General features: G+C 42.0%; 2 protein-coding genes and 2 long non-coding RNA genes across 5 annotated transcripts; 2 read left to right on the top strand and 2 right to left on the bottom strand.

The window, feature by feature from the left end:
* Positions 1 to 297: 297 nt before the first annotated feature.
* LOC308068239 (F-box/LRR-repeat protein 21-like) lies at positions 298 to 6,791 on the top strand (the record flags this gene model as incomplete). The annotated part of the gene is made up of 4 exons (XM_080398500.1): positions 298 to 669; positions 2,142 to 2,264; positions 2,990 to 3,161; positions 4,464 to 6,791. The coding sequence occupies 4 exons, from the start codon at positions 298 to 300 to the stop codon at positions 5,105 to 5,107; spliced, it is 1,311 nt and encodes a 436-aa protein (XP_080254626.1). The 3' UTR covers positions 5,108 to 6,791.
* A 2,672-nt stretch (positions 6,792 to 9,463) lies between these two features.
* Positions 9,464 to 14,171, bottom strand: LECT2 (leukocyte cell derived chemotaxin 2). Its single transcript, XM_080398518.1, has 7 exons — positions 14,020 to 14,171; positions 13,400 to 13,532; positions 12,387 to 12,538; positions 11,671 to 11,841; positions 10,815 to 10,929; positions 10,111 to 10,262; positions 9,464 to 9,701 (listed from the first exon to the last, which is right to left on the bottom strand). Exons 1-7 carry the CDS (start codon positions 14,063 to 14,065, stop codon positions 9,511 to 9,513), a joined length of 960 nt encoding a protein of 319 aa, XP_080254644.1. The 5' UTR covers positions 14,066 to 14,171; the 3' UTR covers positions 9,464 to 9,510.
* Positions 14,172 to 15,769: 1,598 nt separating this feature from the next.
* Positions 15,770 to 17,147, top strand: LOC308068253. Its single transcript, XR_013929915.1, has 2 exons — positions 15,770 to 16,783; positions 17,066 to 17,147. It is a non-coding gene; the product is annotated as an uncharacterized lncRNA (long non-coding RNA).
* A 2,741-nt stretch (positions 17,148 to 19,888) lies between these two features.
* LOC308068252 lies at positions 19,889 to 24,776 on the bottom strand. Of its 2 annotated transcripts, XR_013929914.1 has the most exons (3): positions 22,656 to 24,776; positions 21,170 to 21,266; positions 19,889 to 20,489 (listed from the first exon to the last, which is right to left on the bottom strand). It is a non-coding gene; the product is annotated as an uncharacterized lncRNA (long non-coding RNA). The 2 variants fall into 2 exon arrangements; XR_013929913.1 differs by having other exon boundaries at positions 21,170 to 24,776.
* Positions 24,777 to 25,129: the final 353 nt, after the last annotated feature.

Here is a 25,129-nt window from a genome sequence, read left to right as displayed (position 1 = left end):
AACCCAAGTTCTCAACATTCAGATCAAGTTGTGGAAAATGAAAGGTATTGAGAAAGAAGGTTCTTGCTAACGTCTGTGCATTGGATATTGACCTATGGGCATACCTTTTTTTATAGTAATGAACTGTATTTAAATGTTATTGAGTTGTTATCTCTTACTGTGTTTCCAGTGCCTCGTTTCCATTCCTCTCCTATTCCTCTGTATTTTTCTAGAGACCTGCTGTATGCGAGACCTTTCAGGAAACCGCATCAAATACACTGAATACATCGTATTGTTCCAGTGCCTGAAACCGTCGTGATGAAGAGAGCTAGGCAGAAAGTTGTGATTGAAAATGAGGGTCCTCAAACATTACAGAAAAGCAAAAACCAGAAAACTTGTTTACATGGCTCAGCGTTTGGTGAATCTGATTTGCATGCCTCAATGGACTGGGGAAGCCTTCCGCACCATGTTATTTTGCGTATTTTTCAGTTTCTACCTTTAGTTGATAGAGCTAGGGCATCTTCCGTTTGTCGAAGGTGGAATGACGTTTTTCACATCCCAGATCTCTGGAGGAGATTTGAATTTGAACTTAGCCAGCCAGCTACTTCTTACTTAAAGTCTACACATCCTGATCTCATTCAGCAGATTATAAAGAGGCATGCTGATCATCTGCAGTACGTCAGCTTCAAGGTAAGCCTTGGATGAATGAAGGCTTTGTCACATTACTGTGCGTAATGTGTGCAGCTTCACTATGTCACTTGGCTTAAGTGTTGTACTTGGGAAGTCTTATGTTTAAAAATACAACTACTGCAACAATTTATTTCCACACATGCACACTGTTTCCTTCATTTTTTTGCATTAATCCCTACAAAGTAAAGAAGGATCTAACATCATGTAATACAGGGGTGAAAACTGAATGATACAGTTTCAGAATATACAGAATATATAGTCTCTGTGAATCAGTGTTAGTGGCAATCTGAGTACTCACCAGATTACTGTGCAGATAAATATTTTTTACACATGGAAGCATTTGAGGAAATAAGTTTGTCTTGCGCATATACTTTATTTGCAAAACAAGACTTTACAGTGCAGAATGTCTTGAAATTTTAGAACCGTACTTTGAAGAAGTATGGGTAAGGGAGAAAGATGCTGTGCCTGTATGATCAGGTGATTGACACACAAGGACATAATTAAGTAACAATAACCTTCATTTAAATGAAGGCTATGTTGGTAGTCTCAGGATTGTATGCGTGTGGACTACTTCAATTTGAATGCTTGATACAGGTAACTCTCACTGAGAAGATCGTAGTTGGAGGTGCTTTGTGGATATTTTTTCAGTCACTTCTCCTTAGAGGATGTCATAATCCTAAGCTGCGAAGGAAAAGCAGAAGAAAGGATTGATATTAAAAGTGGGATGAAAATCAGAAGCTTCTTTTTCTCAGCACTGGTAGCAGTGTTACATTTGGAGACATCATGATTTGGTTGCACAGCAGTTTAGGGACAACCAGTTATTTAATACCTGTAACTTCTGCACTTTATATAACTGCTTATAATGAATTGACATTATAACGTCTTAACGCAACTTCTGTGCTTTTTCAGCCACTGTTTTATCATCTCAGATACTTCAGAGGAGGAAGTTGAGATGAAATAGTGATTTGTCCAAAGCTAGTCATAAGGTTTATAGTTGAATTGAGAATCAGTTCATTATTTAAGATGCAAAGGTGTTGTCCCTGCAGGTAAAATGGATTAATTTGTTGGAGTATATCTAGGTGTTTCCAAGTTTTGTTGTTTTTTTTTTTTTGTTCCAAGAGTCTAGAACTATCCTTTTTAAAAAGATGCATATACACTGTTATCACAACACCAATACTAATTACAGTTGTTTAGGAAGGCATGAGGTTATTTGAAGAGAAGGCTGAGATTTGAGCTCTCTGTTCATACTAGAAGTACACAGCAGTCATACTCAGGAAATTTTTTGTAATAGTAACTTCCCTGAACTTCTTCTCTTGAAATTTCTAATTAACGTTGTGCTTTGCCCTTGTGGTAAATGCAGTCTGGTGCAGTACAGCAGAGTAGGTGTGGAACTTGTAGTCTTGGGTATCCATGGTGCCGTTTTCTAAATAATAATAAAGAATGACTTCATTATTTTTAAATTGCTTTTATAGGTTGATAGTAGTACTGAGTCAGCAGAAGCAGCCTGTGACATCCTTTCTCAGTTGGTGAACTGTTCTATCAAGACACTGGGTTTGATTTCTACAGCAAAACCAAGCTTCATGAATGTCTCTAAGGTAATGTTCTACAAACTGTAACTAGAGTGACTTAATTCACTCTTAAACTAGCTTAGCTTTCTTATTGTGTTGTTATTCAATTGATGGTAATTTTTATGAAACAATATATATTTATTGGTATATCATCCTTAATTTGCGGCATCCATTAGTATTAGGAAAATAATTACACATTGATTCCATTATTAAATTTAGTAGTGTTGATCCTTTGTGGTGTAGAGATAGAGAATAGTTTAGAAGATTTGAGTTTCCTCATTTCTGTATTAAAAGATACCATGACAATGTGCTGCAACACAGTGTTAAAATATTTGTGAGATATATTTTCTTTGACTCTACAAGTTATAGCAGAGTTACTTGCTGGAAAATAAAATAAATGCCATTTCTTTTTTTCTGAAGATAAATTCTAAATACTTCAGGCTTATCACTATGTCTACTTATCCCTGTCTTATTTCATGAAAACATAAATCAGAGTGGATGAATTAACTACTGAGTATAAAGTTAATTTTTGTCACATGCAGCAGCGTATTTTTAAACAAAGATTTCCTGGTGTTCATGTTCAGATAGGCCTTTCTTTGTAACACAAGAAAGCTGATGCCGAAGAAGTGATCGTTTTTGTACTTTCTGTGTGTGCAAAATGTGAGATTTAGGTGCCGAACTCCTGCCTGTCTTTTCATAAGATTATTTCCCCCCCCCCCCCCCCCCGCCCCCCATTCAACTTCTCCAAACAGGCTCATTTTGCTTCAGCACTGACAGTAGTTTTTGTAAACTCCAAGTCGTTATCATCAGTCAAGATAGATGACACACCACTTGATGATCCTTCCTTGAAGGTTCTTGTTGCTAACAATAGTGATACTCTAAAACTGCTAAAAATGAGCAGCTGTCCTCATGTATCACCTGCTGGTAAGTATTGAATATATATGAAAAGTGTTGTAGTAAAGTATCATAAACCAAGACTTAGTTTGAAACAAGTTACTCATAAACTTCTGCGTCTCTTAGCAGAGAGGCCTTTTATTGACCCAGACTTGACTTTGGACAGTTGGAAGGGGAAGAATAATATTGCCTTTGTGTTACTGAATGAGTGGCATTAATGAAGGTGGATGTGCTCCTCACCTGACTGCATCTTGTAGAGTCCTGTTGTGTCTTTTTTTACATTCTTCTCAGCTGCTGGAGTACCTCTGACGATGGGCATTGAGAGGAAAAGCCACCAAAATTAGCACAAGCCTTCTTTAACACAAGTTCCAAGGACTTAATCGTTTATTGCCGGTTTTGTGTAAGGGTAACTAAAGTGTGCTGCTTAATGCATGCAACTTTGTAAACTTAGCTAACTGGCATTCTGTGGGAACAGGCATGCAAAATCCCTGACCCGTGAATCAACTCCTAGTTGGTGGGATAAAGGAGATGAAAACAGTTGTATGTTTCACAAGGTGCTGTGAGTTTTAACTTAGCAAAAATGTTAATGCTTCAAAGTTTTATTTAAAAAAAAAAAAATAGTGTGTATTTCTGTAGTGCCCTCGTGTCTCCTGAGCTGGTAGTATGAATTTGCTCGTTTTAGCATTCGTTGGTGAAGAGCTCACTCCCTTCAAAACAGGCTTGCCAGAAAGTTCAGAGGGCTTTTGGGTCCCTTCTCACTTACCTTTCTCCTGAAACCTTGGTGCTAGGGAAAGGGAATCCTGGTCTGGTCTCTTTCCTGTATTCTTTTCCAGAGTCCACAAAAGATGATTTGGTCTGTGTACTTTGTATTCCAAAAGATTAAGAGCAGTTATGTTGTTTATGGCTTAATTCAGGGAAGGGTCTGTTTTAGCATAGCTCTTAAACTAGGTTGCTGGTGGTCATTTAAATAGGTGGATGCTGAAGGAAGGAATATTAAGGAAGGGAACAGTGGCCACTTCAGCTGAATCTTACCTGATTTCAGTTGCTTCCTCAAAGTTGAGGAAATTCTGCACAGGGAAGGACAACGAGGAAGAAAGATACGCAGATCAAAAATGAATGCGACTAGTTAGACTTGCTTCTTTTACTGTTAAGTGTTTATGGCCAAAACCCCGTAAAAGGATGTGGGTGTCTAAACCTTATAATATTTCATGGGATTTGGATATAGGCATGAATATTCTAGGCAGTAGAATTAGTACTTGCTTGAGCTTTACAGCAAACAACTGTGCTTACATTCACTTTTGATTTTACAGAGTGATTTTTTTTGTTCCTCAGGAATTCTTTGTGTTGCTGACCAGTGTCATGGACTTAAGGAGCTGGCTTTGAACTATTACATATTAAGTGATGAACTGCTGCTGGCTCTTTCAAGTGAAAAGCATGTTGATCTTGAACATCTTCGCATAGATGTTGTGAGTGAAAACCCTGGACAGGTTGAATTTCACACTATTAAAAAGCAAAGCTGGGATGCTTTTGTTAAACACTCCCCCAAAGTCAACATTGTAATGTATTTCTTCTTATACGAAGAAGAATTTGATGCTTTCTTCAGAGAGGAAACCCCTGTTACACACCTTTACTTTGGTCGTGCAGTGAGCAAAGCAATGTTAGGTCGCATTGGCATGAATTGCCCAAGGTTAATTGAGTTGGTTGTATGTGCTAACGGACTTCAGCCTTTGGATGACGAACTTATTCGGATTGCCGAGCGCTGTAAGAACTTAACAGCAATGGGACTTGGTGAATGTGAAGTAACTTGCAGAGGTTTTATTGAATTTGTAAAGATGTGTGGGGGCAGGCTTACCCAGCTTTCTATAATGGAGGAGGTACTGATTCCAGATAATGATTATAGCTTAGATCGGCTTCATCTGGAAGTCTCCAAACACCTTGGAAGAATGTGGTTTCCTGATATGATGCCAACGTGGTAAATACTCTACATTTATGGACAAAATAGTAGAATCAGGGTGTTGCTTTCTATGCAAATAAAGAATTTAAAAATGAAATCTGAAAACTGATTTCCAAATTTGAATTTTTATACCTGGAGAACCGCTAGTCATGTAACAGCAAAACATTCTAGAATGTTTGTGGTATATTGAAAAATAAAATAGATTAAGTGTACTTAACACTTCTCTAGGTATGTGGTTTACAGGTGCTTCAAACTTCAGTGAGCTTGGGCTTCTCTGACCTTCAGTTTGAATGTTCCATTCACATTAAAATTTTTTGTGGTTTTTTTTCCCCCCATGTCTTTATAATCTTTCTGATGTAGTCAAAAGAGGACTAGAGAAACTTTTTGCCTTTAGCAAATCTATCTTTATGGGAAGCTGGATGCACTTGGTGTTCAGTATTATTTGTAATAATGTTTAATGCAGCTATTTTCCAAAATATTAACGTTTCAAATGTAAAAGCTTGTACATTAAAATACTTAGAACAGCCCAGCTTACTCAAGTGTAATCAAACTTAAACTCATGCTGGTGTATTAAAATATTGCGGTAAATAAGCTTATGCTTACAAAAAACCCCTTTGTTTTTAAATTGCACTTTAAATAATTTTGTCAGATTAGCTAAACTGTAGAGACTGCATTGTACCATGTGTTGTTTTTTTTGTCTTACACATTAAATGGATGGGAAAGAGACAATGTTGAAATTAATGAATTTAAAAGTTTGGGTCTAGATTGATTGCTTGGGTGAATGACAAAGCACTTTGGAAGAGTTCAAGTCTTTGATTACAAATATTTATGTCTGAATGCTTTCATTATTAAGAGATAAGGTTCTCATAAATGCGGCTAGTGAGAAGGAAGGATCAAATACGATATGGTTGTCTTTGATGACTTTCTGTCTGGAATCAAAGATTTAGAGCAATTAAAATAATTTACTTGCCACTTAGAGGGTGAAGTGGCCTGTAATAATCTTGCCTGTATCTCATAGAGCTGTGCCGTGACCCCTGATTTCTAGACTAAGGGTTGCTGGAGGTGATCCTGAAATTTTTAGTTCAGGACTGTTTAATACTTGTTGCTATGAATTGTTTTTTGAGGAAGATGATTTTATTTTACTTTTTCTTTCAAGGGGGAAAGAATAGTGAGTTGATGTGAATAGAGTATATATTTTTTTGTGTTGACATTTTGCACACTGTAAACTGAATTCTATTCAATTTTGTAGTGGATACGATTTTGTATACAAATTTTGCTGTAACTATTTTCATGCTGTAGTTGTTCTATCTTCCTGTTTATAATGAGAAGACTACGTTTGATTTGCTGGTCGTATTTATCACATCAGAAGAAAATGTCCATTTCTTCCACACTTACGCTTTACTGCAAAAATAGCAACTAGACGGTTAAACCACTGTTGTCTTGGACAGACCTGTTCCCAGTTGCAAGGTAAAAAATTTAAGATCACACATAATGCCTGAACTCGTAATGCATTATTGCTTGTTGCACAGTTAAACATCTGACTGGTTACTAGCACGTGTTACCCCCTCACTCACTTCCATAATCAAGGGGATTATAATTGTCAGCTAAACAAAAGACTGAAATATTTCTAAACAGAATTTGAGTTAAGATGTGTGATTTGCTTTAAATGTGATCTAATAAATAAAGTGATCTAATACATCCACTGATATTAGACTCTTACCCATCTGTTGCACCACATCCTCCTGTTAGGCAGGGTTCTGGCCTGTTTAGAACCACGTACTTGGCAAACCTGGGGAGAGGCAGTAGAAATACTTGACTCTTGGGTTACAGCAAATTAGTCATTGTAATTTCATGATTGTGCCTCAAAATTTCTGGAGTTCTGACGTGCTGAAACTGTAAAATGTAATGTGGACAAATCTTGTAGATGATTTATAAGTCCCGGAGTCCTTCATGTCTCTCTAGCCGACATAACAGGATTAATGAAGTATCAGTTAGGAAGGAAACTGTTAAAATGCTGCTTTGAATATTGTCCCTTTCTCTGCCCTTCTTACTAAAGTAGCTTTTCAGTGAAGCTGTGAATGTTATCTTGCTCCAGCTCCAAGCTTCTACAAAAGTGGGCCTGCAGTTATTAATGTTGTAATGTTCCATATGATTTTTTTTTTTGTCCATTTGCTCTGCTAGCTGATGTTAACAAGTAAGAGAATTGATGCATGAGTTTGTAACTAAATGCCAACAGAATTGATACCTTAGTTTCAATGTGAAACACTGATTCTTCACTGGTAGTGTGGGGAGCTAATTCTAATTGAAAGGTAACTTCTGCTGTTAGGTTAATGTTGAATTGTATAGTTTCAGTGTCAGATTTGTTTAGTGTCATGTGTTGATGCTATGATATTGTTCTGGTTTGGCTGGGATAGTTAATTTTTGTCCTAGTGGCTGGCACAGCGCTGTGTTTTGGATTTAGGATGAGAGCAGTGTTGGTAACACAGGGATGGGTTAGCTGATGCTAACTAGCGCTTACCCCAACTCAAGGGATTCTCAGCTTCCCCGGCTCTGCCAGCGAGGAGGTGCACGAGAAGCAGGGATGGAGCAGGGCCAGGACAGCTGACCCAACTTAGTCAAAGGGATATTCCATACCATAGAATGGCATACCCAGTATATAAACTGGGGGGAGCTGGCCAGGAGCTGCCGATAGCTGCTTGGGGACTGGCTGGGAATTGGTCAGTGGGGGCTGAGCAATTGTGTTGTGCGTCATTTGTCTGTCTGGGGTTTTATTTCTCTCTTTTTGTTGTCTGTCTTTTCATTACAATTATATTTTATTTCAATTACTGAACTGTTCTTCTCTCAACCCACAGGTTTTACCTTTTTTTCAGATTTCCCCATCCCACTGAGGCAGGGGGAGAGTGAGTGAGCGGCTGCGTGGTACTTAGCTGCTGGCTGGGGTTAAAGCATGACAGGTGCATACATCGTTCTTTGGGGAGGAGTGTCAAAACAGTGCCCTGTGTAAGGCAGTATTAGTTCTTTTCTTTCTGAAGTAGGTCTTTCTGGATGGCTGCCTGCTGTCCCTTGAGCAGCCTGTACGTCAGAGCTCTGCCTTGTCCTAGCTAAGGCAAGCTTTGTCTATTTTATTGGCTGCTCCTAATCTTACTGCCCTGCGAAGGCTTTCTAAAACCCCAGCTCTAAAGTGTGTAAGGCAATGATACGGTTCGAGGGACCAAAACCCTCAAAATGAGGTACAGGATTTACACCTGGGATGCTACGGAGACGCGTAGGGTCACCAAAAAGTCCACGTTACAGTGTGAAGCCAATAGTAGTAATGCACCTTTTCTGCCACGTGAGGAGGTGACCTAGTTTTCATGCTGATATTCTCAGACTCTTTGGGAAAGCTTACACCTCAGTGCTAATTTCCCGATTCTCTTGTATATGCAAATTCCAACAGCTTCCCACATCTGTTTTTCCTTATGTGGAGTCTGTCCTGGTTTTGGCTGGGATAGAGTTAGTTTTCTTCTTAGTAGCTGGTACAGTGCTGTGTTTTGGATTTAGTATGAGAATGATGTTTTTAGTTGTTGCTAAGTAGTGTTTATACTAAGTCAAGGACTTCTCAACTTCTCAGGCCCTGCCAGTGAGCTGGATGGGGGCACAAGAAGTTGGGAGGGGACACAGCCAGGACAGCTGACCTGAGCTAGCCAAAGGGCTGTTCCACACCATAGAATGTCATGCCCAGTATATAAAGCTGTGGGTGGAAGAAGGGAGTGGGGGGATGTTTGGAGTGGTGGCGTTTGTCTTCCCCAGTCCCTGTTAGGCAGGATGGAGCCCCGCTGCCCTGGGGATGGCTGAGCACCCGCTGCCCTGGGGAGCGGTGAACGGGTTCCTCACTTCTCTCTGCCTGTGCGGCTTTTGCTTTGCCTGTTAAACTGCCTTTATCTCAACCCATGAGTGTTCCCACTTCTACCCTTCTCATTCTCCCCCCATCCCACCGGGGAGGAGGGAGTGAGCAGGTGGCACTGCGGGGCTGAGTTGCTGGCTGTGGTTAAACTGCGACAAGAACAACCCTTTTGCCGTCCAGTGGAGACACCGGTTGTTCTGGCATGACAACTCCAAACAGCGTCTCATACCTCGTGGAATGTTTCGGTAAATTTCCCTCTAGCTTTCCTCGGTTCAGGTGCCTTCAAAATCTAAAGTAATCTTGTTTGCCAAGGAGTAGTGAGGTTCATCAATTAGCCTAAGATTCAGTGTTCACAACAATTACAGGTGCTTCAAAACCAGTACCTAATTGGTACCTGGTACGTATAATGTTAGCATCTTGCAATATTGTGTAAAGCTCAAAGTATTGAATCAGTAGTAATATAAACTGTTGTTGTGCACGAGAAGAAAAAACAGCTTTTGGATGCTGAGATGAATTTATTTGGAATTTACTACATCTCCATTTCACTCTCTTTGCCCTTTCCCCCTTTCCAGATTGCTAGTAGGATCTGAGTGATCGCAGTTCTCAACATGGATGTGAGATGTGATCCCAGGAAATACTCTTTGCATTGGCAACATTTTCCCAAGGATTTGCCCCTTAGAAATTCTACCGCTGTATCTGATGGGATGGATGCAGACTAGTTTTACACAGAATCCTGGTGAAAACAAGAGAGAGAACATCAGATGACTGATGAAGCATTTGTTCTGTACTAACTCCAGAAATACTAAAGTTTTCTGTCTTGTCCTTTCCACTGAGATAGCAGAAGTGGAAATACTAAAATAGCAAAGGCACTGTGGTCATAAAAACTAGATAGTGGGTTTAGTTGTTGGCTTGGTGGAAGTGAAAAGATGGGAGGCAGGGAGAAGGTAAAGAGAAGAGCTCGAAGATGTTCTGCAGGACTGTTATTTGCGTTCTAACACAGGAGCAAAAAGTTCTGCATGTAAATGGATCAAGATGCAGTATTTCAAAATGTGTACCTTGCTTATCTACTTGGCTAGCTGCAAGGTGATACATCCTATATGACCTCAAGACAAAGAAATACTAAACAAAAAATAGCTATTTACCTGATCCCCTGATTTGGACTCCATCATCAATGGCATTTCCGTTGTGGAAGAATTTAATGGGTCCAGAGAGCTGGCCAGAAAAGGGAGCGTACACAGTTGCTCCATCAGCACAGATGACATCCACACCCCTGTGCTTTCCTTTACCGTTGCGTCTGAAAACAAACAGGTTGTTAGAGAAGCCTTGTTAGGCCTGGTATGGAGAGGGAGATCGGGTAGAACACCGCAAGATCTGGAAACGGGTTGTTGGTGCTGAAACAGTGTTGACATAGTTGACTGGCTGAAAAATCTGTAAGAGCTTTTTATTGTAGATGCTGTGATGCTGTGTAGGGTGGATGATCTCTTATTAGAGTTGCAGTTTTGCAAATGGGAATAATAATAAAAAAGCCTTTCTTCTAAGCCTTTAAATAGAACTGTAGAGTCACAGAAATGTTGGTTGGCAGGTACCTTTGGAAGATAGCAAGTCCAACCTTCTGCTTGAGTCAAGACTGTTCCCAATACCAGGTCAGGCATTTCTTAGTCTGAGCCATGAAAACCTCCAAGTACAAAGGTTTTATGAACAGCATGAACATCCTGTTCTGGTGCTGCATTATGTCTGTAGTGAAAATGTTTCCTCATGTCCACGCTAAACCTCTAATTCTTAAGTGGATTAAGAAGAGTTCAACTCTATTTCAGCAATAAAACCCCATGTTCCAATTATATAGTACCTTGGAGCTCCGTAGTATCCACAGCCATAGTTATCACAGCCTCTTATCTCGTTTGTAGGATTCCCGGAGCACACTGTTGCCCAGCGTCTGTCTTGTTGTGGGAATGGTGGAACAACTTTGAAATACAGAAGCACAGCATAACAAAGTTAACTTTTAAGTTCTGAGTGTTGCATGTTTGTAACTGCTATGTTTTAAGTTAGGAACACACTGGAATTAAATCGTGCTCATGTAGTTGGACGTCTTCTCCACAGAATTTGTGATCCTTTAGAAAATGTAAATAGAATGTACACCTAAGAGTGGATTGTAATGTTCCCTGATTAGGGTTCTCATGTAAGGAACATGCTTTAAAGACAAAAAGTATCACCGTTCCTAGAGTGTAATCTGAGGGATGGGAAGAGGCTCAGTTTTGGTTTTTATTCTATGCCCAGGCTGATGGGACTGGACTCCTCGAGTTCTCTTCTCCATCACCACCAATGTAGTGCTTGCATCTCCAAAGAATCATCCCAAAGTCTGCAAGGATGCGATACTGAAAGCGTTACTAGTAGGTGTAAGCATACAAACAGAAGAGCTGTGTGACTCAGTTTATTGCTGAGACTTGATGCTGCTGTGTCATGTGCAGGCAAGAATTACAACTTATTAAGGTGATATATTCTCCTTCCCGTAACACTGTCTACAGTCTATGCTGTATTTATAATGCATATTTTCTGTCTTTTGGATGTTACTGTCAGGAAGAACCTAAGAGAGGGGACTGTTGCTATTTGATATTTTTTTCTGTTATGAAATTAATTAATGACTTAATTTTCATTCATTATACTACTTATTTTGGGTGGGGGTGCGTGGTGGTTTGGTTTTTTACCAGGTGTAAGTAGATGAGTAGGATCGGAGCGGTCACAGTTCTCAACATGGATGTGCGAGATAATGCCAGGAAATACTCTCTGCATTGGCAGCATTCTCCCGAGCTGTTCCCCTCTCCGGATGTGGCCGTGGTACCGGATGGGGTGAATACAGACGAGCTTTACGCAGTACCCTGGGAGAGCCGGGAGAGGAAGCAAGGTCAGGAAACATCAGCTGTATCTCTTACTGCGGTGAGCAAGAAACCTTCCATGCTAGCCTCTTACTGGAGACTGCAATGATGAAGAAAAAATGTCGGCAAGGTACCAACAATCTTGAAACCAAAATTACTTAATTTGCCATGAAAAAGAGGGAAAGAGGGAGTTGGAAAATAGGGACAGGAAAACATCCTCTCAGCAAAATTGAGAGCATATTTCTGATACTTTACTTTTGTTTGTTTCCTTTTTTAGAAAAAGTTTGGGGTGGTTGCTCTCCTACTACCTGTTTTTTCAACTCCTTTATTCCTTCCTCTCCAAGAAAAGCATAGGAAAAGGACTACGTCCTGCTGGTGCTGACTTCCGTTATTTTGGAGCAGTAGCGTAGTTGTGCTTAAGTGTAGGAACTAGAGAGGGTGTAAGATTAATTGCCGCTGTGCTTGAATTGAAGGGCCACAGAAACCTTATGCAAGTAAATAAAATTACTTATGCATGCCTCACAACGTATCTGCTCTTAATTACTCACCTGATCCGCTGATTTGGACTCCATCATCAATGGCATTTCCATTGTGAAAGAATCGAATGGGTCCGGAGAGCTGGCCGCTAAACGGAGCGTACACTGTAGCTCCGTCAGCACAGATGACATCCACACCCACATGCTTTCCTTTACCACTGTGCCTAAAACCATAAATATGCAATTAGAGAAGTCTGTCAGGCTTAACATTATGTACAGGTAGGTCAGTTAACACAGTACGACATCCAAAGCTTGTCTAGCAAAATCTTTGCATCTGCGATGAAGTCGGAAAGAAGTAGTAGACTTAATCCATCTTTTTTTATTGCAAAATGTTCATGTTACTCTGACCTTCTTTAAAGGGGAATGAGATTCCAAATTTTAAGCGTATTTTTTAATTTTCCTAAGTTCATGGAGTATTTCAAGCTGTTACAGAAATGTACCCCTGTTCTTCCCCAAAATACATCTGTGCTGGTGTAAAATAGAACCTTATGTTGGCATTTTCTCATTTAGAAATTCAGAAGTTGCGTGATGAGGATGGCCACTTCTTACAGCACCTGGGGAGGGGAGATGACAGGAAAATGCAGGGAAGGCAGGAGTCATATAAAAGCATTTTTCAGGGACATAGAACCTGTGCTGTCATGAGGTGCCTACTTAAAGACAATGATGCTGGCAGACCTTTAGCTTCTGCAAATCCATCTACTTTGCTTCTTGTAAGGTGTTGCTGAATGTTAGTTAAATATTTGGCCTATAAGCAACAAGAATAAATGACACAAATCCGTGAAATACTTTCATTTCCTTTACTCTGGCTGCTAATTTGTGTAACGGTCTTGCTTCTTCCCTGGTCCATCAGTTAGTAGCAGTGGTATTGCTGTACTGCTGCGAGATTGCCAAGTAACATCCCCCAAATGAGTAAGAAGTCTCGCAGACAGTCTTCTCTCATGTGAAGTGTCAACTCCGGTTAAACTTTACTCTTTCCCATGTGACTATTTCAGTTAGCGGGGTTCACTGTTGCTTTTCCGCCTTACCTGTCAGCCCCGAAACTGCCACAGCCGTATCTATCGCAGCCCCGGATTTTGTTGGTGGGATTCCCGCTGCAGATCTGTGCCCAGTGTCTGTGCTGTTGTTGGGGTGGGTGTGCATCCAACTGCTTGGCAAAACCTTTGTGTGCCAAAGAGGAAAACAGGGAAAATTCAAGCATGTTCTTAGTATAGTACAACAGAAAGTTCAGGTGCAAAAAGAAGGTGTTTAAAGTGGAACACATGAGCTCGTGGGAGTTCATAGTTTCAGAAATTGAAGGTAAAAGAATATTGTACAATCTGCTATATAGATTTCATCCCTTTTTCTTGAGGTCTTGTTTTAAGATACATTAAAAAACAAAGCAAGGCTATAAATAAATATTTTTAGTATTTGTTTGTGGTAAGTCAAACTCACTTTCTACGTGAAACTAAACACTTCAATATACAACTCTAAATGCATATCAGATTCCACATTCTGTGATAGCCATAACGGTGCCCATTACCCTAATTCTTCATAAAACAAGATTGAAAAAACTTAGCATTATTTATGTTCGAGTGAATTTCAATAACTCATTAGCGTCTGCCTGAAAGCAGTCAAGACCAAGTGCAATACAACAATCCGAACTCACCAGTGCACACCAGGCTAATCAGAGCGACCAGGCTCAGAGCTGACATTTTGGGGCTCTTTCACCGCTGTTCTTTGATGAAATCAAAGACGTTGAGCAGCAGCTGCTGGGTGTATTTATGTGTGTTTGAAAGCCCAAGTCTGTCGTCCTGGCCAATGGGTCTGGGGCAAAGTATTGCAGCTTCGGGCAGGCGGTGTTGCCACATCAGGCACGGAGGATGTCTACAAACTAGCAGTTGTTAGAGCTGGTTGGGAAAGACTGATAAAATAATCGGTCTCTTAGCACACAGTAACCGGTGGAAATGACAATCCCACATTTTAGGAAGCTCTGGTAGAGCCATTTCTTAACACCTCTTCATCCCCCTCCTGAAGGAAGGGCACACGTAGGCTGAAAATAGTCCAGAGGATCGAATTGGAGGGAAAAAAAATGGGCAAAACTTCACAGTGGATGTAAGGAGTTTGTCCTTCACGGCACGTTCCAGTGCCGCCTTCCCAGGCGTATGTGCCCTTCAGAGCTTTCTAACAGAGTGTACGTGAAGGTGTAATGTTTGGTGTAGCGTAAGTATTCACTTAGGCTAAGAAATACAGATGTTTTTGCATGGAATCGTGTCTTTTTTTTATTATTTTATTATTATTATTATTTTTTCCCTGTTCAGCTGAAATTATCACCTAGCCTGAACTGAGATCCATGAGGCCTTTTCACTGAAGCCCTAATTTTTGACAATTAAATTCTTATTAAAACATGTTCATGTTCTGAAACAAACCGTTGCAAACCTAAGTGGCGTGGCATAACTGACAACAGAGTTAAAAAATTCTAGGTTTTAAAATTAGTCATTTAGTATCTGCTTGATTTCAGCTATCATACTGTGAAGCATGATCCTTAGTGTCCCTCTTAATCCTTCAGTTTGATTTTTCTGTACTATGTACAGCAAAGCATTAGATTAATTAGATTTTTTTTTACGACTATGTCTTAGTTAATACAAAGTTTCAATGAGTCATGGTGCTTTTACATAAACTATCTGATATTCCAAGTTACGGAAACCTCTAGAAGTCCTGCAGGTTTTATTCAGAAGAGAAACAGATGTGTCTCTGCCCCGCTTAGTTTGCAAAGAGTATCTGTATGTTATGTTTTCTGAAAATCCCCATGGAATAAGTGGCTGGAGGAAAATTTTTTGCTTGTGACTCCAAGTTTTTTTTACAGCTAATATTTAACGCCCAAACAATCTTTTTACCTTCTCTGGCATCATTACAAGTGGCTTTGCTGATTTTACTCCTGCTGCTTTCTCCCCTGTCCTGCCAGAAAGAACTGCCTGTTTTCATACCTGTAGCCACCAAACAAATACTTACATAAATGTTACGTCCCCTTAGTTTCATTTTGATGGCACTTTTGGTTGTAATTTGCTCAACATAATGGAGTCTAGGATGACAAATTATAGGAGGTACTGGTAAGAGCTCTCCGGGGGTATTCAGAATTTGGGAATGCTGCTTGGCCCTGAACTGAAAGATGGGGTTGCGGGTTTGTGTGACCCTTGCCAGAAACAGCCTTCCTTGCTACGAGTTGGGAGAGTTCGTGTAATATTCTTTCCAGCTCTGCAGGCTTAGTCACCTTAATTTGGCAAAAGCTCTCCGCAGACCCCCTCAGCTCTCCTTAGCAGAGAGAATCAGCAAGGGAGGGGGTATGGGTGGTGTCTTTCCATGAAGGTCTTGTAGCATAGAGGTAGTAGAGTATTTCCGAGCTTGACTAGCTTGATGGTAACTGCTGTAAGCTTTTTTTCCTACTGGAATAAAAACCATCGAAAAATAAAACATTATTTGGGTGGGGCCAGTGCCTTGCCATTCCTGCTGAGGGATCTCCAGCTGAGTTTCTGCAGTAATGATCTCTCTCAACCAGACTATTTCTGATTTATTCCTGACTGGCCGTTGGCACTAGTAAAGTTTTAAATATCTCCTTATATAAATTTTACCTGGGGCAGACCTGCCTTGAAAAGCTAATCATTTTTATAGGCTTTTTTTAACAAACAATGATCCTAATTTTACCAAGGAAGGAATTGCAGCACCTCAACCCACTTCGCAAAGTCTTGCAAAGGAAAGGCTGCATGTAAAGCCAGCCAAGCTGGCAGGCACGAGGAGAGAAGTACAGCTGTGTTATAGGTGCACAGGCATTAAAGAAGCTTTTCTCTGAGCCCTGTTTTGCAGTCTGGTACTTTGTAAAATGGCTCTGAGCTACCTGCTCTTTGCAATTTTTTTTTCATTTCATTTGTGTTGCAAAGCTGACTCCAAATTGCTTGTAGCTGTGTACGTTTTTTGTATTTACTCCATAGGAGATCTTAATAGCATTGTATCTTGCTCTGTTCTTTCTGAAACATGTCAAAATTTCATTTGCTCTAAAATAATATGTCTAATGCAGTTCTGGTAATGTATCCTTAAACAGTTTTCAAGTGTATGCTATTGCAGTTGTGATTTCTCAGTGTGTTCCCTGTCTTTTCTGGACAAGCTGGAAGGTGCAGATCTCTCGCCTTAGGCATGAGGAAGCTCTGGACTGACGTTGGTGGGATTCCTGTGTTGGGCAACGGAGAGGTTAATATAATAGTTGATCGGTGCAGTTGTGAAAGACGTGAAGTGAACGCTTAGCACACGCCAACAGAAGGATATGGAAGAAGCAGCCCGCGTTGCACGGCCCCTGGGAGCTGCAGTTGCACCATTTCCTTCCCTGTGGCAGGGAGCGGGCGAGGGGATGGAGAGGAGCCAGCGTGCAGCGCTGCGAGCAGGTGGGCTCTCTTGGGAAATGCTGACCTCTTTCTCTTGCAACAATGCTGTGAGTTCCCTGTTTTGCTGCTTTTATGTCAGTAGTAACTTCCCTGGCTGTGTCAGTCCCTTTGCTGTTTTCTCATGGACTGAGCAGGAGTGCAGTGGGCAAATGCAAGTGTTTGGGCTGATGCCTACAGGCAGTGAATGACTTAAGCCTGATGCTGTTCAGGAGAAATCCCTACTTTGCTCTTCAGCCTTTCCAAAGATACAGTGACTGCTGTGTAAATTTTGTTGTGTTTCAGAAGGGTACGCTGCCAGTTACCAGGGCTTTTGGAGAGATGGTACCTGCCGTGCCTGTGTCCATGAACCTTGCAAACATTAGGTTAGTCCCTCTTAATGTATTAGTTACCTTAATATTGTCTCTTGATAAGAGGAGTCGGATGGTAGAATGATGGAATAAGGTTTTTGCAGGAAAAAAAGCCAGAAAACTGAGAGAAGCACCTGGGCAATGGCAGTGGACCCTTGGAGCAGAAACATCAGCAAAAGCCTGGGCCAGACCCTGAGCCAGAGCAAATCCCCCCCCAGCCAAAGCCAGCAGTTTCCCTCCAGCTGTGCTGCCACCCTCCTCTGGTTACCCACCAGTGAGGGCTGGTTTCTCCAGCGTTGCCTTCACACACATTTCAGCTCGGTAGGATTCAACCTACATCTAAAAACTGATGATCTGGTCCATAAAGTCCTTCCTCTTTGCAACCTCTGAGGGGCTGCAGCCCCGCTGAGTTGGATAAATGACCGCTGCATATCTTATTTCTTGGTAATAGAACAGTACCGTAACTGTCGGTTTGCCAGGCTTGTGAGCAGGGAATTGGAAAGGTAAATCCTCCTCCTCCCAGGTGCATCTTGCAGAACAACCGGCTTTGTCCTTCTTGGCTAGCCCGGCATGTTCCATGGAGCAAGCCCATGCTGAGCACTCACCTCCCAGCTGACCTGTGTCCAATATGTTATTAAATAACCTTAAAAGCCTTTTCTCTGAAAAATGAATCGTATTCTTTGTGCTAAACATAAAATGAAATGTTTTAAAAATTAATTACAGAAGAATTTACTTGTGCAATTAGCAGCACAGGCTTTCATGGTGAAAATCATGGTAAAACAAATTGCACTCGCTATTATTCAGTCTTCTGATCATTGGCAAGGCTGAGATAAGAGGAATGTTGACTGAATGATTAACTTGTAGTATCTTATTAGTAGCTTATATTGTAGTATCGCTGGAAAATCAGCAGGTTGCGCTAGCTGATCAGCCAAAATACATGTCATTTTAAATAGCTAGCAGGCTATAGGAGATCGGTGTATGTTGCTTTTCCGCTTTGCTAAGTATGAGCTGAAGCTGAAGTTGTGTTGGTGCACAATTCTGATTGAAGACTCCATCTCAAATTTATTTTGCCTTTATCAACATGCTTGCTAAGCCAGAATTAGGCAGTTGTAATGAGGAGGGTTGAGGAACACAAAATAAAACCTTTTTGCTACCTATGTTGTGGAAGGAGGACCAAGCTGTGGCTGAATCCCCCAAAAGCCCTTTAATGTTCAGGGAAATAGAAGGGTATAGCATACATTTGGGTTGCAGCTTCAGACAGTTAGTCTGTGAGCTTGTGGTACAAAACAAAAACAAAACAAAAGGGATAGCGAGGAAAAAGATCCCTGCAGGACTGGTGTGGAAACAAAGCAGTTCTGCATGGCCTGAGTCTGCTGACTCTTCCTTGTTGTTGCCCCTGTTACTTCCCCCAGCACCCTTTCCCCTCACCTTGAATATTTCTAAACTGTGTATTTTACCAGCCCTTTCCTTCCCAGTCAGCTAGAAACTGTACTTTCCCTTCCTCCACAGCCAGTTATTTTTTTACTAGACTGAAAGGATAAAGCTGGATTTACTTACACTGTTTGCCCCAGCTGCTTTGTAACCTAAAATAGAAAGTGGTATTTACTTTTTCTTTTCTGCTGCTAGTTGACAGCCCCAGCTAAAATTGGAAGTTTTAGTATTTGCCCTGTACCTCTGTCAGGCACCTGCAGGAGCATCCTGCATCCCTGCACCAAAGCACCACACCTCCCTGTGCTGCTGGAAAAGTTCAGATTAAATAATAGCTCCCTGCAAAGGTTTGTGAAACAGCCCGTGGGGACACACCAGAGAAGTGCTGAGCTGTTGTCGTGAATGTACAGGTGAAAATGTTAGTTGAGGAGCAGAGCTGGTGTGTTGGCTGGAGGCTCAGAGCCCTGCTCAGTCTCTCGTTAAGATTTGCATGGAAAAGTGGGAGCTTGATCGGGCCCTTCCCCTTTCAAATGTGAGAAGTTGATAACTGGGTGAAAACCTGGGATTTTAACCAAGTGAAACTGACATGGGAGTCTTTCTTTTCTCTAGGCAACCAACTTCATGATAAAAATGTAAAAAACTGGTCAAACTGGAAACATGGGGAACATTTGCTGTAATGTTTCTGCTTTCAGTATAAGGAAAAGTGTGGTTTTTTTTCATAGCAAACTCAGTTGTATTGACTCTCCTTCAATGTCTGGTTGCTGTCTGCCCATGCAGGTTTGGGTTGTGTATTTATATGGACGTGCTGATTTTTCATTCCTAGCACAATTAAAGTGGTTCCTGGGGAAGGTGAATGGGGCACAGCAGGTTCAGCATTTTTCACAGATGTGGCAAATACCTATCTGTATTTTCCTAGAAGAAACGAATCTACTCATCCGAGGCTGCACTTGCATCATAAATAGGTGAACCTGCAGCACTTGTAGAGCACTTTAGCCCTTGAGACTTCCAGTAGCATGTTGGTAGCCTTGGCCTGAAAAGCCCTGTCCTGTTAACAACAGCTTGTTGTTAAACAAGGCTTCAGCTGATTTACTAATGGAAAGAAATGCCTCACTTGGACAAAAAGGAGCCTGAGTGTGCCAAGGTAATCCTGAAGCAGGAGTCTGGGGAAAAGGAAGGAGTTACTTCATTAACATTGTTTTATGCTGTTGGTGATGGGCCCCAGGAAAGATTTGGGTTTCAGCTTTATACGTTTTTTTTTTCTCCCCAGCTGCATTAAAAAAGCAGAACCCACCCAAACTATTTGACAGCACTGAAGAAATTCAAAGCAATGTGCAGTGAAACAGCCCTTTAATAATGTGATTTTTCCGTATGCAAGCAAAAGTGAAATTTCTGCCTTATTGAAGAAATCTTCATGTTTGGCTGAAAATAGAGCAGAGAAGTCCAAGATGAGCTGCAGCATGGCTCACTGCGGTGCTGCTGAACATCGAGGACCCACCACCTCCCAGCTACTCTGCTGCCCACTGCTTCAGCCTTCACCTACAAGTGCAGTGTTGTGCAGGATACAGAACAGCTTTAAAGCATGTGTTATACCTCACTGTGAGCCTGTTTATGTCCAGATATCCACCAGTGTTTTGTTCATGGATACTTTTTAGGTGGAACAACTGTTTGAGCCTCAGTGGCTTCCACTTTACTAGAATGACTGCCTATGCCCGAGAGATTTAATGAATACAAAAGTGGGGTCTGAAGGCTTTGCCCCTGATGTGCAGCTTCCTGTTTGCAGGTTGGGAGTAGATCTGTTAAGTCACAGTTCTGGATACAGACAGGGGATGTAATTCCTCTGTAGACCCTTTGCATGGGCAACAGGACATCGATTTTCTCTCCCTTCTTGATGGGGCCACTGTACTTGATGTAACACATCTTAACGCAGAGTCCTGTTAACAGGGGAGAGAGAAGAGGGGGAAACTTGGTGGTACGAAATGGTTTCAAAGCTTGGCAAAGTCGTAACATTCTGTAGCAAAATACAAATGACAATAAGAAATTCAGGAGTGGGAAAAGTTGCAGAAAATGGTGTGGTGCTCCTATAGCATCAAGAAGAGAGAGTAGCAAAATAAATAAATTAACATGGAGGAGGGTGAAGAAGGGGAATTAAGGTAAGTAACACTGCATGAGCAAGTCAGGCTGTTCCTTTGATTATCCAAGATGTGCAAAGGGACCAGCTTCATCCTTTGACTTTTCTAATAGAGCTGAAATGCTGCAATCCTTTCAATCAATTTTCCTCTATTAACAGAACCTGGATTTCAAAGTCACAGTTTTCACTTGGGTTCATGTGCAAGCACACTGCAGTTCAGGTTGGATTTATGATCTTTTGTTCAGTTTAAAGCTCTATAAACAAATCGGAGCATTTTACAATCGGGCTTTGCAAGACGCTCGCTCATCTTTCAGCTCTGGTACACGACCCTGAAAGCTGGACCCTGTTGGAAGAGCAAGGAGGGTTAGCCCTCGGCTGAGCACTTTGCCAGCTAGAAACCCTTCTCCTGCCCATTTTTTCATGATTATTTCTATTCTAAGGAAGTTTTTAGCACAGCCATCTCCCATCATCCCAGCCCAGGACCTGGGGTCATCGCATCCACTGCAGCCCTGGGAGTCACAGCCTCTGATTTTGTTTGCAGGGTGACTTGAGCAGATTTTTGCCCGTTGTGCTGCAGTAGCTAGAAAAGAAGAAAAGAGAAGAACAGGAGATGAAACCCACAAAGCTAGAAAGGGGACTTCCCAGCCTGTGTTGTTTAATCAATAGCAAGGTCCCTTTGGACTTGCTGTAACCATGGATCAGGCTTCAGGGAACTAGAAATTTGTTCATCTTTTAATGCAGGTTAATTGTAAGATGGTGTTTTTTTGTTGTATGCTTTGTCCAGCAATGTTTGAGGCAGTGACTTCAAAGCAAAAATGCAGAACAACTTGATCTAGAAGGGACATCATGGAGTGACCCACCGCTCTCCCACCGCCCCAGGGCAGGTGTCCTGTGCTGCGTTCACACTGCAGGTGTGGGGCTGGAGCTACAGGATGTCTCTGCCTGGAAGGTGACCTGAGCCACCCCGGATCGTGGGATACTGAACTGTAACTGCAAAAAATAGGGCTGTGAGGGACCCACCAAGTCCATTCCTGTTCCCTAATGCGGAATCCAGTCAAAAGTACAAGCTGTCATCTACATTTTGCTGTTTCAAAGTAGCAGCCAGTAGGGCAACATCCTCTATTTATTTACTTATTTATTTATTTATTCCTGACTCCAGCTGTCATCACCCACAGTCAAACCCGTTGATCCTACAGCTCTGGCAATGTCTGAGAGAGGGGAGACATTTACAGGGGAGAAGGGGGGGGGAAAGGCAACCCCTGACTTGGTACCTTTGACAAGGCTGTAACAGCCCTGCTCACCCCACCAAACCTGCTAGGGTTTCCCATAGGATGCTTTAGGAAGCATGGGACTGGTCTAGCAAGAAAACAAAGAGCTGAGGTTTATTCGCGTGTGTGAACAGCTTGACAGGCACCATCCCTGTCGGGCTCGGGGGAATACGCAAACAGGGGAAATGATGTGCTGGCACCGAAGGTCCAGTGCTAAAAGAGTACAGGAAATCTCTAATGCCTTCCTCAAGCAAAAGAGCACTTTGTTCTAGGTAGTCTTCATTTATTTTAATGGATTTTATATTCCTTGTGGAATCAAAGGTGGTGACATTAAACACAGAAACATCCCTGGGAACACTCTATGCTCAGTGGGCTGATCTTTAAGTAAAAGGCTTTTAAGAAAACATGCATGCTGTCAGTAATTGATATGCCTCAGCTGATGCTTTCTTATTCTATCAATATTAGTCCAACAACATTTTGCCACAACTCTTTACCATATCTAAAAAGGATTTTTCCATGAAGATGTCCATGCAATGGGAGAGGGGTTATTTTCAAAGGCAAAAGATGGAAGAGAACAAATCAGTTCCTAAATCCTCACAGATACGTGTCATTTAAAACAAACAAACAAAACCAAAAAAAGAAGCAGAGAACAAGAAGGCAGGTTACAATGAGCAGTGTTTACTAAAATTCAGCTAACTCACCACTGGAGATCGCAATCTCGCAGATGACTGCTGTGAGCGTGCATTTTCACGTGCTTCGTGAGCTCTGCTTTCAAAATTAAAAGTTCTAAAATACTTTGCTTTCTATTTATAACCTTGACAGAGGCTGCCTGCAAATTTTTCCAGCCAATCAGAAAATTTCTGTGGCCTCAGTTCTTTGGCTTGTAGATTCAGGCCAAGAGCAAGAACTGAGAGCAGCCCTCGAGGTGCACCACCAGCCTGGCTCACTGGCGGCGTAGGGGCTCCAACCAATTTAGCAATAGCGGCTACCTGGTTTTGTTTGGCTTTGTTTACAATGAAACCATGACTATTAAACCCAGATTTTAAGGACAATTTGTAACCATTCCTGCCCATTGCACAATCCTGAAGTTTAGCAAGGTAGCTTGGGTGGAGAAGGGGAAGAGACTTTAAATGAACTTAAAAAAATATCGGGGCAGATGGATACCTTGCTGTCCCACCATGGCTGTTGCTTCATGCAAAGAAATTCAGCCAGGTGGACACAGCCCTGTGCCACGCATCACACATTCCAGCCTCAGGCTGGAAAAATCTGATTAGGTGACCCGTGAAATGAGACCTTTGTATTCCATTTTTATTAGCCAGCTTCATTAATGCATCCCAGATATTGCCATGTTGCTGCTGCTGAACCTTCAGCATTAACAGTGGGAACGACACATGTTTACAATCTTCACTGTGCCTGAATAGAAAATGTTATATACCCTGTAATATTGTGGCTGAGCAAAATTACAGGAAATTGAAGAAGAAGAGAGCACTGGAGCAGGAACAAGGCCACCTCGAGTGTTGTTTCTGGGAAGGGAGGGAATGCAATGCCCTGGTTTGCAGCCAGGAGCTGGAAGTTGTTTGTCTCCTCGGCTCTTTGGTCGCCTGATCTGCACCGCTGGAGCCACTGATGGTTTCGTTTCTCTGTGCAATTACAACCGGAGAGCCCAGGTTAGGTACGGCTTCAGGTCGGGGCTCTCAGCCAGGATGCCGTGCCATCGCTGTCCCTCTTTTGTGGCACTAGATGGGTGAAGACTGGCCTTGCATCCCCAAACAGAGCCAAGAGCAGTTCTGCTGCTCAGGGTTCAAACCCCATCATTGCTGGGGGTGGAAACACCAGCTGCTGGGGGAAGCTGCTGATCAGAAGTTGCATTTCATGGGAAGAGAAAGTGATGCTATCAGGATGTCTTCAGGACATGCTGCTGACTTCTCTTTTTTCCCCCTCTCCCAGTGAAGTGTCGTCCAACTATGTCACTTATGCCTGTCACACGGTGACAGTGACAGGGTAATAGCTTGGCTTGGACAGAGCCAGCGCCTGAGCCCAGCTGATGCCCGGCTGGAGTGGGCTTCACAGCCTGGCGGAGACCATGCAAGGTGTTTCAGCTCCGGACCACCCACTGCAAATCAGCAAGGTGAGGAGTCGCCGCGCTGGTCCTGCTGCGGGGAGGCGTGTAAACCTGCTCCCATTTAAATGTGCTCCCATTTGAATCCCTGTGAGATTTTTTTCTCCAGAAGAAACGTTCCTGGTTTAATGTTTTCCTGCTCATCAGATGCTGTATGTAGAGGTGGGGCAGATCTACCTGATGGTAACATTTTGAAACAACCTGTAGGGAAAAAATCGGCAGTACCTAGCGCTCTGTGCAATGCTTCTTGTGCCCAGGGCTCAGCTAAGCCAATCCAGATAAAAATTGCATTATCTTCAATTAATTTTGTTCATTACTAATTTTGTTAGAGACCTACCAATCAAAGTCAAAGAGGAGTAAATAATGAGTCAAGTAATTCTGTTCATTTCCTCAGAAGCTCAGAAAATGAGCTTTTTTCCTAATTCTGTTAGTAATAAATATCCTGAAGGCCAGGTACCTTCTCTGTTTCAAGCTGCACACTCAGTTTGGTGCAGCGGGGGTGAACGCACCATGGTGAGATGCAAAGGGAAAACTCACCGGCTTCAAAGGCGTTCTCCAAACACAACACTAAGGTCTCTTGCCATCGGCCCGTGCCAGCTCCGATATTTCTCCGGCGCACAAGAGAGCAGCCACAACAACTGACTTCTGCTCTTGTCCAAAATCAGTGGTGTCACCAACGTGCTTGGCCAGGTAGACTGTAGAAAATGTGTCACACAGCTCTTGTGTCACAGTAGGAAATCTGGATTCCCAAGCTGTATATCAGTTTCTTCAGGGTCTTTTAATAAGCTACTGCCTTGCTGCCGCCGGGGTGTGGAAGATGGGAAGACTGTGAAGGTCTGCAAAGCACAGCTCCCTGCACCCCTCTGTGACATTTCCTTGGCTTTGTTTTGATTTTCTAACTGGGTTGAAAGGTTTTTACAGAGCTAATTGAGTGAATTAAACATGGTAAAGCCCAAATTGTTTGTTGACATTTTACATTATACCCTGAGATAAAGATCAGGGAGGTAAAGAGTCATTAATGCAGATGTTGTGTGAACTGTGCAAGAGCAGTGGATG

The sequence above is a fragment of the Falco punctatus genome (assembly GCF_963210335.1).
Source record: "Falco punctatus genome assembly, chromosome: 8".
In the NCBI taxonomy this organism is placed as follows: Eukaryota; Metazoa; Chordata; class Aves; order Falconiformes; family Falconidae; genus Falco; species Falco punctatus.
The sequence above is the reverse complement of the archived record's forward strand: the minus strand, read 5'-3'. Positions and strand labels throughout refer to the sequence as shown.